The following is a 16,117-nucleotide window of genomic DNA, read 5'->3' as shown; positions in this document are numbered from 1 at the left end:
ACCGTGTGACTCCATGTCACCGGGGGCGCCGAGGTCTAACCCTGGGCGTGCAATTCACACCCCCTGGGAGTGGGTCATTATTGACTTTAAATGAACCCACTGGATACATTGGATATAGCGGTTTGTCGAATGGAAGTAATTTGGGATCCTTAATTCTGCTGATGTCTGTCGCGAGTAATACTCTTTCACGTTACTGGGGGAGACGTTCATTTCTCGGGTTATTTTATTCGGAGGTTGTATTCTTTGGCGTCTATAAACTAATCAGTAAAGAATGCACTTCAGCATTTCTAGTCCTTAAAAAAAAAAAAAAAACAAGCTTAAACAAGGGTGAAATACAGCCTAACTGACGTCGCTCTGGAGCCTGCAGTGGAGCCCGTCGGCCTGGAGCGCGCCTCGGAAGAGACGCCGTGAGCGTGCACATTGGCGTTCACAGACCTGAGTCGGCTCGTGCCCAGGTCTGGATCGGCTCGTGCACAGCTCTGTCTCCTTTGGGAGAGAGCAAGGCGACTATAAGTCTCGTTGGCGGCGGCGCTTCGCGCTGCAACGCCAGCGAGACCTAAAAAGTGCCAATTCGACCTGGTAAAATGAATCTTTTTCAGACGTAAGCCGTCCTTTTTAATACATATAGGTCACCCTTAAGGTAGGCCCTAAAAAGTCCCTTGGAGAGGGTGCATTGTATTGAAAAAGTAAGACGTATTTTTACATTTTACATATCCTGGTAGTGAAAACCTCCTGAATTCGCTTATTACTATTGTAAGACATATCTCTCCCACTTGATAACATTAGGTTACTTTATTACATTTAATAAGTGCAAACTTTTGATTGGGAGCAGGTGGGAATGTCATGTTTGGACATAACAATTGTAATTTAAAATCCGCTTTAATGGAAAAGTCTGCTTTTAAGTCAAAATTCTGAAAATGCCACTTTTAGAAGGTTCTAAGTACACAAATTGCCAGCCACACACTTACTCAAATCCTCTATTTTTGAGGGAACAAACCATAAGAGACTTCCTGGTTCGTTCGGGTATATCACTCAAACCCTTTTATTATTTATTTATTTTTTGTCTTTTTTTTAAAGTATTGATGTATGAAAGGGACACCTTATCGTTTGTACACCTTATATACAATTATTTACAATTCGCGATTATTTACAACACAAACACATACACATACACATAACTAGTTGTATTATACAAAGTGAATTGCTCTGATATATATACACTCAAATATTCATACTATGAAGAAAAAATCATCCGTAATTCCATAAAGACCAGAGTCAAAAGTATAAACTTGATGACAATCATAAATCAATGAACTACAGCTGAATGTAGGCAGTTCAAATAAGGAAAAATAGACTCCAAATTAATTCATTCAGTCCATTCAACCAATAAATGGCTAATCTTTTTACGCCAACGCGTTTCGAATCCGGTAAGTCAACTCTACGGACTCTCATCAGGGCTCTATCTTAATACGGGATATCTGCAAGTGTATAAAATAAGACTTGTTTTAGCTACATTTTTGACAGGTGTTTAGCTTCCAACTACATTTAACTCGGATTCCTCATATTACCTGTTGAACCAGCAGCCGCCGGTCAAGGGTAAGGTATTAGTTCTGACTGAGTTTCTTTTCTTTTCGGGATCTAAAAACAAACGCAGGTATCATGACCTGTTCTTGCTCACTTTTTAAGACCAGAATGGGGCACATATGTTATTAACATACCTTACTGGATCATGCTCGTGATCCTACGTTTCCACCAAATAGGAGTTAATTTTCAGTCTTGTATTACAGCCTGAAAATAATGAGAATAACGTTTTACGCGCTTTTTATGCACAGACGGAGAGAGTATGGCACTCGTAGCTCTACTCGGCATACCTGCTCTGAGGGATTCCTCGCTTGGGCTGTTCGTGTTCTAATCGGTTGCAGCGGTAAACGCTTTCTGACCATGTGGGCACCGCTTTCCTCAATCCTTATTGTTTGCGCTCGCTTTCCCTAGAGGAAATGACAACGTTTTATTAGGTATCAGGGGCTTCTGCAACATTAGTGGCAAATTGAACCCATGTTAGCTCTAGACTTACTTGAAAAAGCTGTGACTCGGCATCTAGCTCTCATTCACTTAGTTTGGCAGCCATGTTGTAACATGGCTTTGGACCTACTTATAGCTACTTACTTGGCGGCCATCTTAGAGTGGGGTCGCTAAAGAAAGCTCTCATTCACTTAGTTTGGCAGCCATGTTGTAACGTGGTTTTTGACCTACTTGTAGCTACTTGCTCGGCGGCCATCTTAGAGTGGGGTCGCTAGAGAAGGCTATCATTTAGATGTCAAAAAAAGGTGAATTTAAATCACATATGAGAACATACGCGCAATTACCATCAACCCTTTCTTTTAGAGGCACTTTACTAGGTAAAGCTCACACTCTAGATATTTCAGAAAGCGAGTTAAGCCAGCTGAGTGCGCTATTAAACTTAAGTATAAGGTAGGCCTCTTTTTTTAGTAGAAGTTTATCATGGTCGATGGATCTAGACTGTTGCAGAACATATAAAATTGACCACTTTAAGTCATTCTCAGTGTGTTTATTTTCAATGCAATGCTCCACCAAAGGTGCTGTAAGCACTTTATTCTTGATTCTAGACTTATGTTGCGTTATGCGCATATTCACTTGCTGTGTTGTCTTGCCTATGTAAATCTTATTGCATGGGCAAATGACTACATACACAACATTTCGTGTTTTACAATTTGAGAAACTTAAGTGTTTCCACTTAATACTCCCATGTTGGAATTCCTTCCCTTCCACAGTAGTCCCACAGGCCACGCATGTCCCACATTTATGATGTCCCTCAATGGGTTTCATTCTCCATTGAGACAATAGGTCACTCTTAGGTTTGGGTAATGCTATCTCGGCTCGGACAAGATGTTGTCCGATGCTCCTGTTCTTACGATACGCAAAAAGCGGACGGGGAAATGGACAGTCCAGGTTTTCTAGTAAGTGCCAATTTTTTAACACGGTTTGTCTGAATTTGTTTGTGTCAGGCCCAAATGTGGTGACACAGACCATCCGGTCTAGTTCAGCCTTTGATTTTGTTTGTAGCAAACATTCGCGTGGTGTACATCGTGCCCGCTTGAATGAGTTTTTTAACAGTTTTTTCGGATAACCACGGCTTTCCATTTCTTGACAGAATGTGTCAGCGTGTCTTTCATACTCTGACAGCTCCGTGCAGTTTCTCCTAATACGGAGCAGTTGGCCATAGGGCAAGTTAGCCTTCAAGTTCCTGGGGTGGTCACTTTGGTGGTGCAGTATTGTGTTTTTATCACAAAATGGAAAGCCGCGGTTATCCGAAAAAACTGTTAAAAAACTCATTCAAGCGGGCACGATGTACACCACGCGAATGTTTGCTACAAACAAAATCAAAGGCTGAACTAGACCGGATGGTCTGTGTCACCACATTTGGGCCTGACACAAACAAATTCAGACAAACCGTGTTAAAAAATTGGCACTTACTAGAAAACCTGGACTGTCCATTTCCCCGTCCGCTTTTTGCGTATCGTAAGAACAGGAGCATCGGACAACATCTTGTCCGAGCCGAGATAGCATTACCCAAACCTAAGAGTGAGCTATTGTCTCAATGGAGAATGAAACCCATTGAGGGACATCATAAATGTGGGACATGCGTGGCCTGTGGGACTACTGTGGAAGGGAAGGAATTCCAACATGGGAGTATTAAGTGGAAACACTTAAGTTTCTCAAATTGTAAAACACGAAATGTTGTGTATGTAGTCATTTGCCCATGCAATAAGATTTACATAGGCAAGACAACACAACAAGTGAATATGCGCATAACGCAACATAAGTCTAGAATCAAGAATAAAGTGCTTACAGCACCTATGGTGGAGCATTGCATTGAAAATAAACACACTGAGAATGACTTAAAGTGGTCAATTCTATATGTTCTGCAACTGTCTAGATCCATCGACCATGATAAACTTCTACTAAAAAAAGAGGCCTACCTTATACTTAAGTTTAATAGCGCACTCAGCGGGCTTAACTCGCTTTCTGAAATATCTAGAGTGTGAGCTTTACCTAGTAAAGTGCCTCTAAAAGAAAGGGTCGATGGTAATTGCGCGTATGTTCTCATATGTGATTTAAATTCACCTTTTTTTGACATCTAAATGATAGCCTTCTCTAGCGACCCCACTCTAAGATGGCCGCCGAGCAAGTAGCTACAAGTAGGTCAAAAACCACGTTACAACATGGCTGCCAAACTAAGTGAATGAGAGCTAGATGCCGAGTCACAGCTTTTTCAAGTAAGTCTAGAGCTAACATGGGTTCAATTTGCCACTAATATTGCAGAAGCCCCTGATACCTAATAAAATGCTGTCATTTCCTCTAGGGAAAGCGAGCTCAAACAAAAAGGATTGAGGAAAGCGGTGCCCACATGGTCAGAAAGCGTTTACCGCTGCAACCGATTAGAACACGAACAGCCCAAGCGAGGAATCCCTCAGAGCAGGTATGCCGAGTAGAGCTACGAGTGCCATACTCTCTCCGTCTGTGCATAAAAAGCGCGTAAAACGTTATTCTCATTATTTTCAGGCTGTAATACAAGACTGAAAATTAACTCCCATTTGGTGGAAACGTAGGATCACGAGCATGATCCAGTAAGGTATGTTAATAAGATATGTGCCCCATTCTGGTCTTAAAAAGTGAGCAAGAACAGGTCATGATACCTGCGTTTGTTTTTAGATCCCGAAAAGAAAAGAAACTCAGTCAGAACTAATACCTTACCCTTGACCGGCGGCTGCTGGTTCAACAGGTAATATGAGGAATCCGAGTTAAATGTAGTTGGAAGCTAAACAACTGTCAAAAATGTAGCTAAAACAAGTCTTATTTTATACACTTGCAGATATCCCGTATTAAGACAGAGCCCTGATGAGAATCCGTAGAGTTGACATACCGGATTCGAAACGCGTTGGCGTAAAAAGATTAGCCATTTATTGGTTGAATGGACTGAATGAATTAATTTGGAGTCTATTTTTCCTTATTTGAACTGCCTACATTCAGCTGTAGTTCATTGATTTATGATTGTCATCAAGTTTATACTTTGACTCTGGTCTTTATGGAATTACGGATGATTTTTTCTTCATAGTATGAATATTTGAGTGTATATATATCAGAGCAATTCACTTTGTATAATACAACTAGTTATGCGTATGTGTATGTGTTTGTGTTGTAAATAATCGCGAATTGTAAATAATTGTATATAAGGTGTACAAACGATAAGGTGTCCCTTTCATACATCAATACTTTAAAAAAAAGACAAAAAATAAATAAATAATAAAAGGGTTTGAGTGATATACCCGAACGAACCAGGAAGTCTCTTATGGTTTGTTCCCTCAAAAATAGAGGATTTGAGTAAGTGTGTGGCTGGCAATTTGTGTACTTAGAATTTATATTAATGGTCCAGCTAGCCCCACGTCCCTGGACCTGACTCCTTCATTCTTCAAACTTTTAGAAGGTTGGCATTTTCTTGTCCTAACCATATGGTGTCTACTTCCAGTGTTAACTGGGTCACATGAACCTGCTGTTAGGCATTGTGTATCCTGTATAGACAAAAGGGCTTAGGTGTGGGCAGGATAGGCCACCCTGATAGGATAGGTTGGGGATCAGCTGTTCCCTGCCCCGCTTACACTTCAAAGGGCTGCCTCCAGCACACACAAATAGGAACCCGACATTAGCCTTTTGTCACCCCAGACTTCTTGGAGCTTTGGCAGGGGAAGGAAGGAAATTTCCATAACTAGATGTGGGCGGTGGGGTAGAATATTCCCCCACTTCAAAGACTGGCACTAGGTATAACTATTAGACCCACAGAACACCTCTTTAGTACACTCCTGGACCTTTGTAAGACTTCAGAAGGACTGCACTGCTGCTTGAGGTATGCCTTCTTCTCCAGATGACTGCCCTTCTACCACCAGAGGACTACCCTGCTGCTAGAGGCCTTCCTGTTGCTTGAACCCATGACTGCCAGAGTTGTTGCCCTTCAGTGTAAGCTACAGGGACATACCAAGCTCCAAAGACCTTGAACTCTGCACCTGATCTCTGCTGGATGGAGTGCTAACCCCCCACCCCGCAATTAGTGACCCCCGGTCCTGAACTGTTAGAGGTTGTGATAGAGGGGCAGCTACTGTCTAGCCCTAAAAGTTGAGACTTAGAAAAATGCTCACCAAAAATTGCCAGAAGAATCAACAGAAGACTGGGACCCATCTGCCAGCCGATCTAGCCAAGGTGCATCGCTGGTTGGTCTGATTTTGCAGTAGCTCGAGCTACAGTCTTCTACGCAGCAGCAAATCTTGTTCCATGGGACCTCATAGATGGTATTCGGTCTTGTGGAGACCTCTTTGGCTATAGCTTGTAACTTCCCCCTCTGGAGGTTTTTGGCTTCCGAAATGTTGTTGAAGTTCGAAGGTAAATAGCAAGTGCCATTTTAGCTTTCGTAATCCACTTCATTCTCCTCTACACTATCATTTAAAATGATAATTGAAAGAAAACATAATTGCCAACTGTATATTCCATATTTAGTATCAGTAGCAATTCATTTGAAGTACCAGTGCTCGCACTGCTGTTGGTGGGGTAATTCAACCTGCTAGTTGATACAAGTCGCTGCCAATACAAAACAGCACAGATGTATAAAGAATAATAATGATAAAAAAATTGAGATACTGACAATTCATGGGTACTTCGATAGAATCGACTAATATTTGGCTTTGAAAAAGTTCTGGCAGGAACGAGACACATTTGCTGAGGATCTTACCCCATCTGAATAGCAAACCAATAAGAAATACAGAAATATTACATGTAGCAATTATGATTTAATTGCATTTGAAGCATCATTTCGTACGATACGGGAGAGCAGAATGATTGTGGAATACATAATCAAAAAGTGCACTTGTTGGGACTATAATTTTAGAGTGCCTCCCCATTTATAATTGTATTGAAAGTTTGCTTTGCAATACATTAGGGGTTGTAGTTGGCCAGGCTCAAGGTGAAAGAGCACCTATGTTTGGTCAATGTTAAGGAATTAAGGGAATGCTGTGAAACTGTGGCAAAGCTGCTTTTTGGGAATTAATGCCAAAAGCGGTGCAAGACCCATATGAGTAGAAAAAAAAATCTTGATGGCAGTTCATGTGGAAAATGTGATGGTGTGCCTTGTTACTACACAGACATAGTGTCATTAGGGAAGCCAGGTATCAGGCTCTTCAAAGGAGGAGAATAGGGAGAGGCATCTGGATGACGCTGGGTGTGTCATATGTATTGGGAATGGAGGAGAAAAGAAAGGCGTGTTTTATAGAAAAGGTTGACCAGATAAAAGCGTACATATCTTAATGCCTGAAGGATTATGTGCACTGACATGATCATTATTGCACTTTTATTTTAGTTTTCGAGCAAATTTGACTGCATGTACCATTGTCTGATGCTTGTTTGATGTGATGGAGGTTTACATATTTTCCATATAATAAGAACACCTTTGGAATGGTTGCAGAGTTGATCTCCTCTGTCCACTGAGGAGGATCATGGAGCGGTTCTCTCTTCAACCAATGTAAGTGGCACAAAATGGGAAGATTGCCGGGGCATCTCTTGGGGCCTTTTGGCAGCCCTAAGAAAAATTATAAAACTAATTTTAAAACGTCATGTTCAAATCAATCTCCCTCACTTCCAAGTCTTAGCTGTAGCTATACCACTTCCTTTTCTTTTCCCCCAAAAACCGTATACACCTTTATGTGGTTCTGAAAAATGTGCACATTTTTGGCATCTTGTTGTACAATAATATTTCCAGCTGAAAAATAAAGACATAAAAGGGAAGGGAATATTTTAAATCCCTGATACGTATGTACTAACTCTCTGGCTGCAAATCTGATGGTGTATATATGTCTGGAAGTTAGATGTCAGAACCGGTCTTATAAATGTGCATTGCCAGCAAGTCAGATGCATCACAAAAACATGCGGTGTCTGATCATTCCATTAAACAAAGACGTTTGGGAGTGGCAATACTTACCAGCTCAAGGACTTGGGTCCGCTCTTTATTTTCGGAAACTCTGAAATATTGAAGAAAAAAAAACATTTTAAACTGGGCAAAGACTACATTTTATAGTAGGACAGTTACTTATCTTACAACTACTGCAAGAAAAAAAAAAACGTGTAGTCTTGAAGGCATTCCTTATATTGGCTTTGCAGTCTATAATAAATAAATACAAGAGAACAAGTGAGAAATAAACTGTGCGTTACAATTTGCTGTATAATTAACAACTAGGAACTCGTCTGGTAAGAATTGGCGCTATTTGCCTGTTGAAATATTATGCTCTATCGATGGCATTTTACGTGCCACAAATGTACATGGTCTGATATTATATAATTATTGTGTGTTTTGCACATAAAAACGGTAGTATCCTAAACTTCAAGTTTTCCTACTTCAAGCAATTATTTTAGCAAAATTGGTTTTCATGTCATGATAGAAAAACACTATTTAGTGTTCCGATTCTTAAAAGCACTGATCTTGAATCAGTGAATTCGTGCAAGGAATAAGTTATAACCATAAAAGACCTAGGAAATATTAGCAGGCAACCCGTTACGTGAAAACTAACCCCTCGAGGAATTTCTTTAACAGTTTAAGCCTGTCGTTAGTCTCGAGCTAAGTACTTGTTAAGTATTTGAGTAGGGATAAAGTCTGAGGCCATCTTTATGTGTGGACTGGAAAATAGGTCAGATTTTCCACGCCATTGGAGTTACCTATGTGAGTGGCATGAAATTATGTACCCAACATTGGAGTAGTAGGCGCTATATAAATGCTGCAATACTTTAATAAAATCCTTCCTTAAAATATAAAAAAACATTAAAAAAGTAAAGACAGCTCTGCTTTCAAAACTGCAAGTCTTTCACACCTTGCAATGTCAGGATAGTGCAGCTGTCTAAAGTGCAGGCATGTACCATATGCGGAAACTGAGGGATAGCTGTGCTGTGGGAGGCCACACTTGGTACTTCTTAGCGAGCTGTATAAATGAAATATTTGATGTAATCTGCATAATACTGTATAATATTTACAACAAACGAAGTAATTCAGACTGCCAGAACCGACTCGGCTGGGTATACCCAAACTAGTCGTGAATAATTCATATTCATGGACGTCGTGTCGTTTCACTGATGCCGGTGGTTTGACTCCCAGCACAGCGGCTGTGAAGAGAGGCATTACAAGCAAACATCACTGTACCCTGGGATAACGGGGGCAGCCCTAGTTGGGTTTAATGGAATAGCGGGACTGCATGAATAGTGCCACGTATATGACTAATTAAGATCAGTACCTTGTTTTTGAGGCTCAGTTAAGGTGAAATGGAGTATTAGGTATTGTGCTGAATATTTGGACTTTAAGTGCAAACACATTGGCCACTCTTCCCACCAAATGGGAGTGACGTGTGTGACTTTCCAATTCAAATTCAAAAACACTTACAGTACGCGTTAAAAAAAAGAACCTACATGTGAACAGATTTTCGCATCAGATATTGCAGAACCAGTGAAAATAAGGCTTTTCACTGCCTAATATTATAATACTTCTTTTTAAACAGAGGAATTAAAAACAGCTGGGTATAAAACTCAGAAAATTTACAAAACAAGAAAAAATGTATCATCGTTTGGCCAGTTTTGCCATCCCCCGGGCATGGAATAGCGGCAAGATTTGGCTGATAGCCAAGCAGAAAAGTCATAAGTATCTGACAGTCTCAGCTCTAAACCTAAATAACAAAGAACACTCCCATCGCCTACGTGGGTGCCACAGATAACCAGGGGGGCAATCTGGGATCCTCAATGAAAAGTATGCCATAATCTGAGTTTTCCCTACTATGCTTCTAAAACATTCTTTTTTTTAAACTTAAACATGAATCTGGCTCAATAAAGGCCCACTGCATATCAATTCTACCCATTTCTGATTCAACATAAGCCAACCAGGGGATTCGGAGGCCGTTGTCACAGGAAAGGCAGTCGAGGGTTATGGCTCTATGCAGCAATACCTTCTCATTACTCCAGATTGACACCCAGAATATTAACGATATGACCCTAATGTACTCAATTATATATTGTAAATTGAGTTCTTTGTGACTGAATCTGAGAGTGGTAGGAATTGGTAATCCTGATAGCTGCCTGCTTTCTTCAACTTGTGTGGCTTCGCAGTTTGCAACCCCCACAATTCGGCTCCATAAGTGGCAATAGGGACATATTTGTATTTGTAAATCTGCAACACAGATGCCAATTGCCCCCCTGCTCGGGGTTCAGGGAGACAGAGAAGAGACGATTGTCTCAGAAAACTGCATTCGGCGATGCACAATACCAGGTGTCCAAGAAGCAGAAAACATAACTCCCAAATAAGGAAAGCTCTTAACACTGGTCAAACGATTTTTCACCCAGTGTCCAAGAGGAGAACTGGGTGCATCGAGGGCCACATACCATAATATGAAACTTTGAGAAATAAGAACATAGATCATAGTTGCCCATGAATTCAACAAAGTAAATACTAGGAGATGCAGTGCTTTAGGCGTGCGGGATAGAAGTACAGCGTTATCTGCATATAAGAGTGTGGGTAGGCCTTGATTACAGGAACATCACTGGTGACACTAGCCAAAAACGGGTACAAATCATTGATATATAAGAAACAAATGGGGGGCGAGCACACACCCTTGTCTGACCCCCCCTGCTGATCTCTATATCATTGGTCACATCTCTGTTGTTGCAAATTCTGACTCTAGCTCATGTCGTGCCTAAAAATGTTTTTAAAAAAATTAAATAACATAAAAAATGTATGTGTCTGTCTGTAATTAAACTAGTGCTCATGTAAAGCGCTTGGTTGCCCGATACCTTCGGGCCGAGTTTGCACTATATCTTACAAAACTCCATATGCCCATGTGCAAATATGCAAGAAAATGGACAAGGGAAGCATCCAAGTCCTGCAATAGCATTATTTGTAATAATTTGGGTCGGTTGACTCAATCAAAAGCGGCAGCTAGACCATGAAAGCCAGATACAAGTACATTCGCTTTGCCTATTACCACATTCAGATGTACACATTGCTCGATTTTTTCAATCTTGTTCTTGAGCCCATGTAGGGAAGGCTGCAAGATGGACTCCGTATGGGCCCACTCCTGAATTCTATTATACATAGCACGCTCTAAAATTTGAAAGATTGTCCTGTAGCAGATGGGGCAATAGCTGAAGTACACCAGGAAGCAGGCACGTCTGGATACTTAACAAATTAGTCAAAAAGTGGAACAGTGGTCAGTGTTGTGTTTAAATAACTCAATCAGAACACCATCCAGCCCAGTTGCTTTCCCCCTACACTTTGTAAGATGGACGTTTCCACAACAGCCACAGTTATCTTGACATTTGCCAGTTTCCGGCTATCAATATTACCACCATCCTCCGCTGTGGGGCAGCATAAACGTTGCTGAAATATGCTTCCCAAACTTCACTAATAATCTGACAGGAAACTGGGGATACTAACTGTTTTTTTATGTCTCATGTCCGAGACGGTGGAACAAAAATGCCTGCTGTCTTTCGTGCGAGCTGACTGCGCTAGTGAACCCCACTGATCTCCTATAACTACCTTCCATCATATAGCTATGACAGCCTTATATTGCCTCCTCAAGGTGGTAATTAATGTTGATCTCTGGGCTTTTTTCCAAGTGCTATTCCCAAATCCCAATTAGCCACGATAGAATCGTGATTGAACCAACCCTGTAACGAAGAGCTCTTTTGTCTTTTAAACAATCGCATGTGGAGTGTCAACTTTATTTGAAATTACCAGCATAAAAAAAAAAGTTGTGTACTGAAACGCTTTTGCGGACATTAAAGCATCATAAAGATACCCAGTGAGTACTACATGCAGTCTTTTGACAAAATGCATAATATATATATATATATATATATATATATATATATATATATATATATATATATATATATATATATATATATATATATGGTACGTGGTGCTCCCAAGTCGAAATAATCAGCAACAGCAGCAGCAGTCACCGTCGAGCAAAACAAGAGCAGCGAGACCCAAAGAAAGTGCAAATATCTTTATTGAGTGCTAGCCCAGCACCAGTCCGCCATGACGCGTTTCGGCTAGAGATAGCCTTGATCACATATATATATATATATAAATGCAGCGCCTCAGAACACTGAGACCACGCTTCCCTTCGAAACAAAATGGGGGGACTGGCCGAGGCAAAAACCAGAACAAAAACCAAAAACAGCAACTAAAAGCCGTAGGAGAAAAAACAGACGGTGGAGAAAAACGAGGCCAAAATCAACAACAGAACAAACCACAAAACAGACGCCACAAACGCCGATAATGGAAGTACAAAACGAAATAGACAACACGGTCATTAACCTAACAGATATGGAGCTGAATATACAAGAACTTGAAATTTTAACCCTTGGTTTAACATACTGCACGAATACAAACTTTGATTATGCCCAAACACGCATAGATCTGTTTCATTATATTCGAAAACTAAAATTACAAAAGTATTTCACAAACACGAGCAGACGTCAAACAACAACTATGCAGATGGAGGACAATAGTCAGAGTCTCAGTGGCCAACATGGAGGCTCTGCAAAACTTGATTGATTTGGAACAAGATATAGGAGGCAATGGGATATCACCTAGTGGAGCAGCAATCGCTTCTGAATTGAATATTTATGCAACAGTAAAAACGGATTTCAAACCAAAGTTCATGCCGATGATGCCCAAAGACAATTTAGATCTATTCTCAGACAATGTCATCAAAGACCTCAAGGAACTGTCCTTTCAAAGTACAAAAGAGTATTGGAAAGAAAATCAAGACCACAGAAGAAAATACAACAATCTAATGACAAAAATAAAATCAAGATCGGACATCGTGGTAAGGTGGTCGGACAAGGGGGGTAACATTGTGCTGTGGCCCTTACACTTGTACAACAAAGAGGCCTGCACTGAACTCCAAGACAAAGACTGTTATATGAGAATAAGCCCAACACACAATGTGGGGATCCAAGAGAAATATCATAATGAGCTTTATAGATGGAAAGGAATGGGCCTCATCAACAAAGATGAATTCAACTATCTAAAGAATGACTACCCGGTAACACCTCAACTATATCTGATACCGAAGGTGCACAAAAATGCAGAAATACCACCCGGAAGGCCAATAATATCGGCAATTGGCAGCCTTTTTGAAAAAACAAGTATTTTCATTGACTCTTTTCTGCAACCTGAAGTCAAAAAACTCCCGGCATACATTAAAGACACGGGGGATTTTTTGTCAAAGATCTTCGACATAAAATGGCAAGATAACTATCACTTCATGACATTAGATGTACAATCCCTGTACACCAGCATCAGACACCGGGATGGATTGAAAGCCATGCAACATTACCTAGCAAAAAATGTTGTTGGAAATGGCAGAGTGGTGTCTGACAAATAATACGTTTATTTTCGACAGATTGCATTACAAACAGCTGCAGGGATCGGCAATGGGAACTTGCTTCTCCCCCAGCTATGCGAATCTGCATATGGGCTGGTGGGAGGAGCAGGTACTTAAAGTCCAGCACTCTGAGATCATGCAAAACAACGTTGTGATGTACAAGAGATATATCGATGACATTTTTATCCTGTGGCAGGGTAATGATAGAGATGCAGAGAATTTTGCTCTAGCTCTAAATGAAAACATGCTTAATTTAAAATGTACATGTAATATTAGCGCTGTAAACATCCAATTTCTTGATCTTGAACTATATGTACAGAATGACAAGATACAGACTCGCACATTCAGAAAACCGACTGCAGGCAATGCCCTTCTCCATGCACACAGTTTCCACCCTACACCTCTAAAACAGTCAATTCCCTATGCAGAGTGCCTTAGAATGACACGTAATTGCAGTACCTCTGAGTGACTAACCAGTGCTAAACAAGATTTATTCAAAAGATTAAGGAAGAGGGGGTACACTGAAAACACGTGCCAGAGGGCTGAAGCAAAATGCAGTGCCAAAAACAGGAAAGATCTAATTTTCCCTAAAAAAGTGGTGAAAGACGAGAACCACAATGAGAAAACCCCACCAAGATTAATAACTGGGTATAACCGATATCACAATAATCTCCGGAAAATCCTGAGAAGACACTGGCCGTTAGTCCGGGGAGACACGAGCATAGGTGAAACAGTGGGAAGAAATCCTTTGATCACATTCAGGAAGGCGAAATCGATGAGAAATGAACTTGTCTGCAATGCACCTATACTCAAAAAGACTAAAAATTGGCTAAACTCTCAAAAAGGTTTCAAAAAATGCATTAAGTGTAAGGCGTGCACACATGGCGTGAACACCACCTCAGTTCGCGTTCCATTTAGAAATAAACCATACATACTGAGGGACGCGTTCTCATGCAAAACAGATTTTGCAGTATATGTATTGGAGTGTACATGCGGTAAGAGATACGTAGGTTCCACAATCCATCCAGCACATGTGCGGATCCTACAGCACTTGCGAGCCATCTCCAATAATGACCCGGCATACCCGGTAGCCAGGCACATCAATGAGGCACACAGAGGGAATGCTAGTAACATCCAATATTTTGTGATTGACAGCATTCCAAAAAGCATCAGAGGTGGCAACCGCCTACTGGCGTTGCGCCGTTTGGAGTCAAGGTACATTATACTGTTAAACTCCAAGATCCCATTCGGTCTGAATGCGGACGAAGCCTTAAGTGTCCAACTCTAAAGTAACATATGTATCCTCTCCTCCTCGAGGACCATTCGTTAAACATCTGCTGTTCACGTACCACATTATTCACGGGATTCCACATGGGCACATAGAGCACACTACAGACATGGTTATGTCAGTAGTACACACCACCATGCCACCATTTGAGCTTAACACAGTTAGCAACACAGCAATACATATCCGCATATCGTCCCCCAAGCCACGCACTCTATTTAGAGCCAAATGACAGATGCGTCATTATATAGAGGTCCTCCCTGGTACCACCTGTCATTATTCTCCTTGTAGCAACTAGGTTCGGTAACCACTGTGTAACTCCGAATCTACTTAATGGCGCCAATCCAGCCATAATTTTGTGTGACACATATCCAAAGAACACGCAGATCACTGATTGATAAGCCACACATCTTAAACTCGGGGGCCTGAGCTATTGCATGGCCGCGAGCCTAACCTGCAGGGCCATTGCAGACTCAGACAGGTCCTTATTGTAAACACGAGTGTATGTATTTACTGTTCGAACTATGATCTACCAACATAATACTGTACTCTCTAGGGACTTACCTAAGATGGAATAAGTATTGGTGGGTGTCCGGGAGCTGCAGGAGCCTTCCTCGGGGGGCGTCGCAGGGGAACCTTCCTTGTGCGTGTCCTGAGCGTCTGCATGGCGCTGCCGAGTGAACAAACAGGCAATCCACTAGGGCAGGACCTATATTTTGGAACTTTCATGGCAGGGACCATCAGTATCGTGTGGCACACTGTGTCAACTTAAATTCTTTTCACTCGTTGGTTTTCACTTTTCAAGATTATTATTTTTACTTCAAGTTTCACTGTAAACCTTAATTCAGATGTCACGAGTTTAACATGCTGAATGACGAGAAGGTTATAATTTTAAGCTATTGGTGATGTTTTAAATGTTTAAAATATTCATAAAATGGTTCCTAAATAAATGCTCTTTATGTGTACTTTAAAGTGTTAAGAGACTGTGGAAGACAGGTTTGCCACAATGTAACCATGGCAACATCTAGTTTAAACCTGTTACACTAATTAAGAGACACACCCATGTCTGGGTACATATAAGTATGTCCTTACCAAAATGGCAGATGTAGTGAACAAGGCGGTAACGCCGAAACGCGTCTAAGCAGCAACTGACTTAAGGAATAAAGTTTGGATTCAGATTCACGGAGTCAGCGCCTTCTTTGATTATGAAGTTTGGCATGCAAGAATATATATATATATATATATATATATATATATATATATATATATAAATAAAACAGCTGGTAACGCAAATTGCATGCAAACCGTTGTCTGCGATTTGCGTTACCTTTAATTTTGA

The 16,117-nt window shown here is 40.9% G+C and overlaps 1 protein-coding gene across 1 annotated transcript in view; it reads right to left on the bottom strand.

The window, feature by feature from the left end:
• UTP25 (UTP25 small subunit processome component) overlaps positions 1 to 16,117 on the bottom strand; it is a 186,655-nt gene that overhangs the window by 92,108 nt on the left and 78,430 nt on the right. Inside the window, exon 2 of the mRNA XM_078649718.1 lies at positions 8,042 to 8,081. Within this exon, the coding sequence (XP_078505844.1) occupies positions 8,042 to 8,081 (40 nt within the window). The remainder of the gene's footprint in view (positions 1 to 8,041; positions 8,082 to 16,117) is intronic.

Source organism: Lissotriton helveticus, chromosome 6 (genome assembly GCF_964261635.1).
Source record: "Lissotriton helveticus chromosome 6, aLisHel1.1, whole genome shotgun sequence".
Classification (NCBI taxonomy): Eukaryota; Metazoa; Chordata; class Amphibia; order Caudata; family Salamandridae; genus Lissotriton; species Lissotriton helveticus.
The sequence above is the reverse complement of the archived record's forward strand: the minus strand, read 5'-3'. Positions and strand labels throughout refer to the sequence as shown.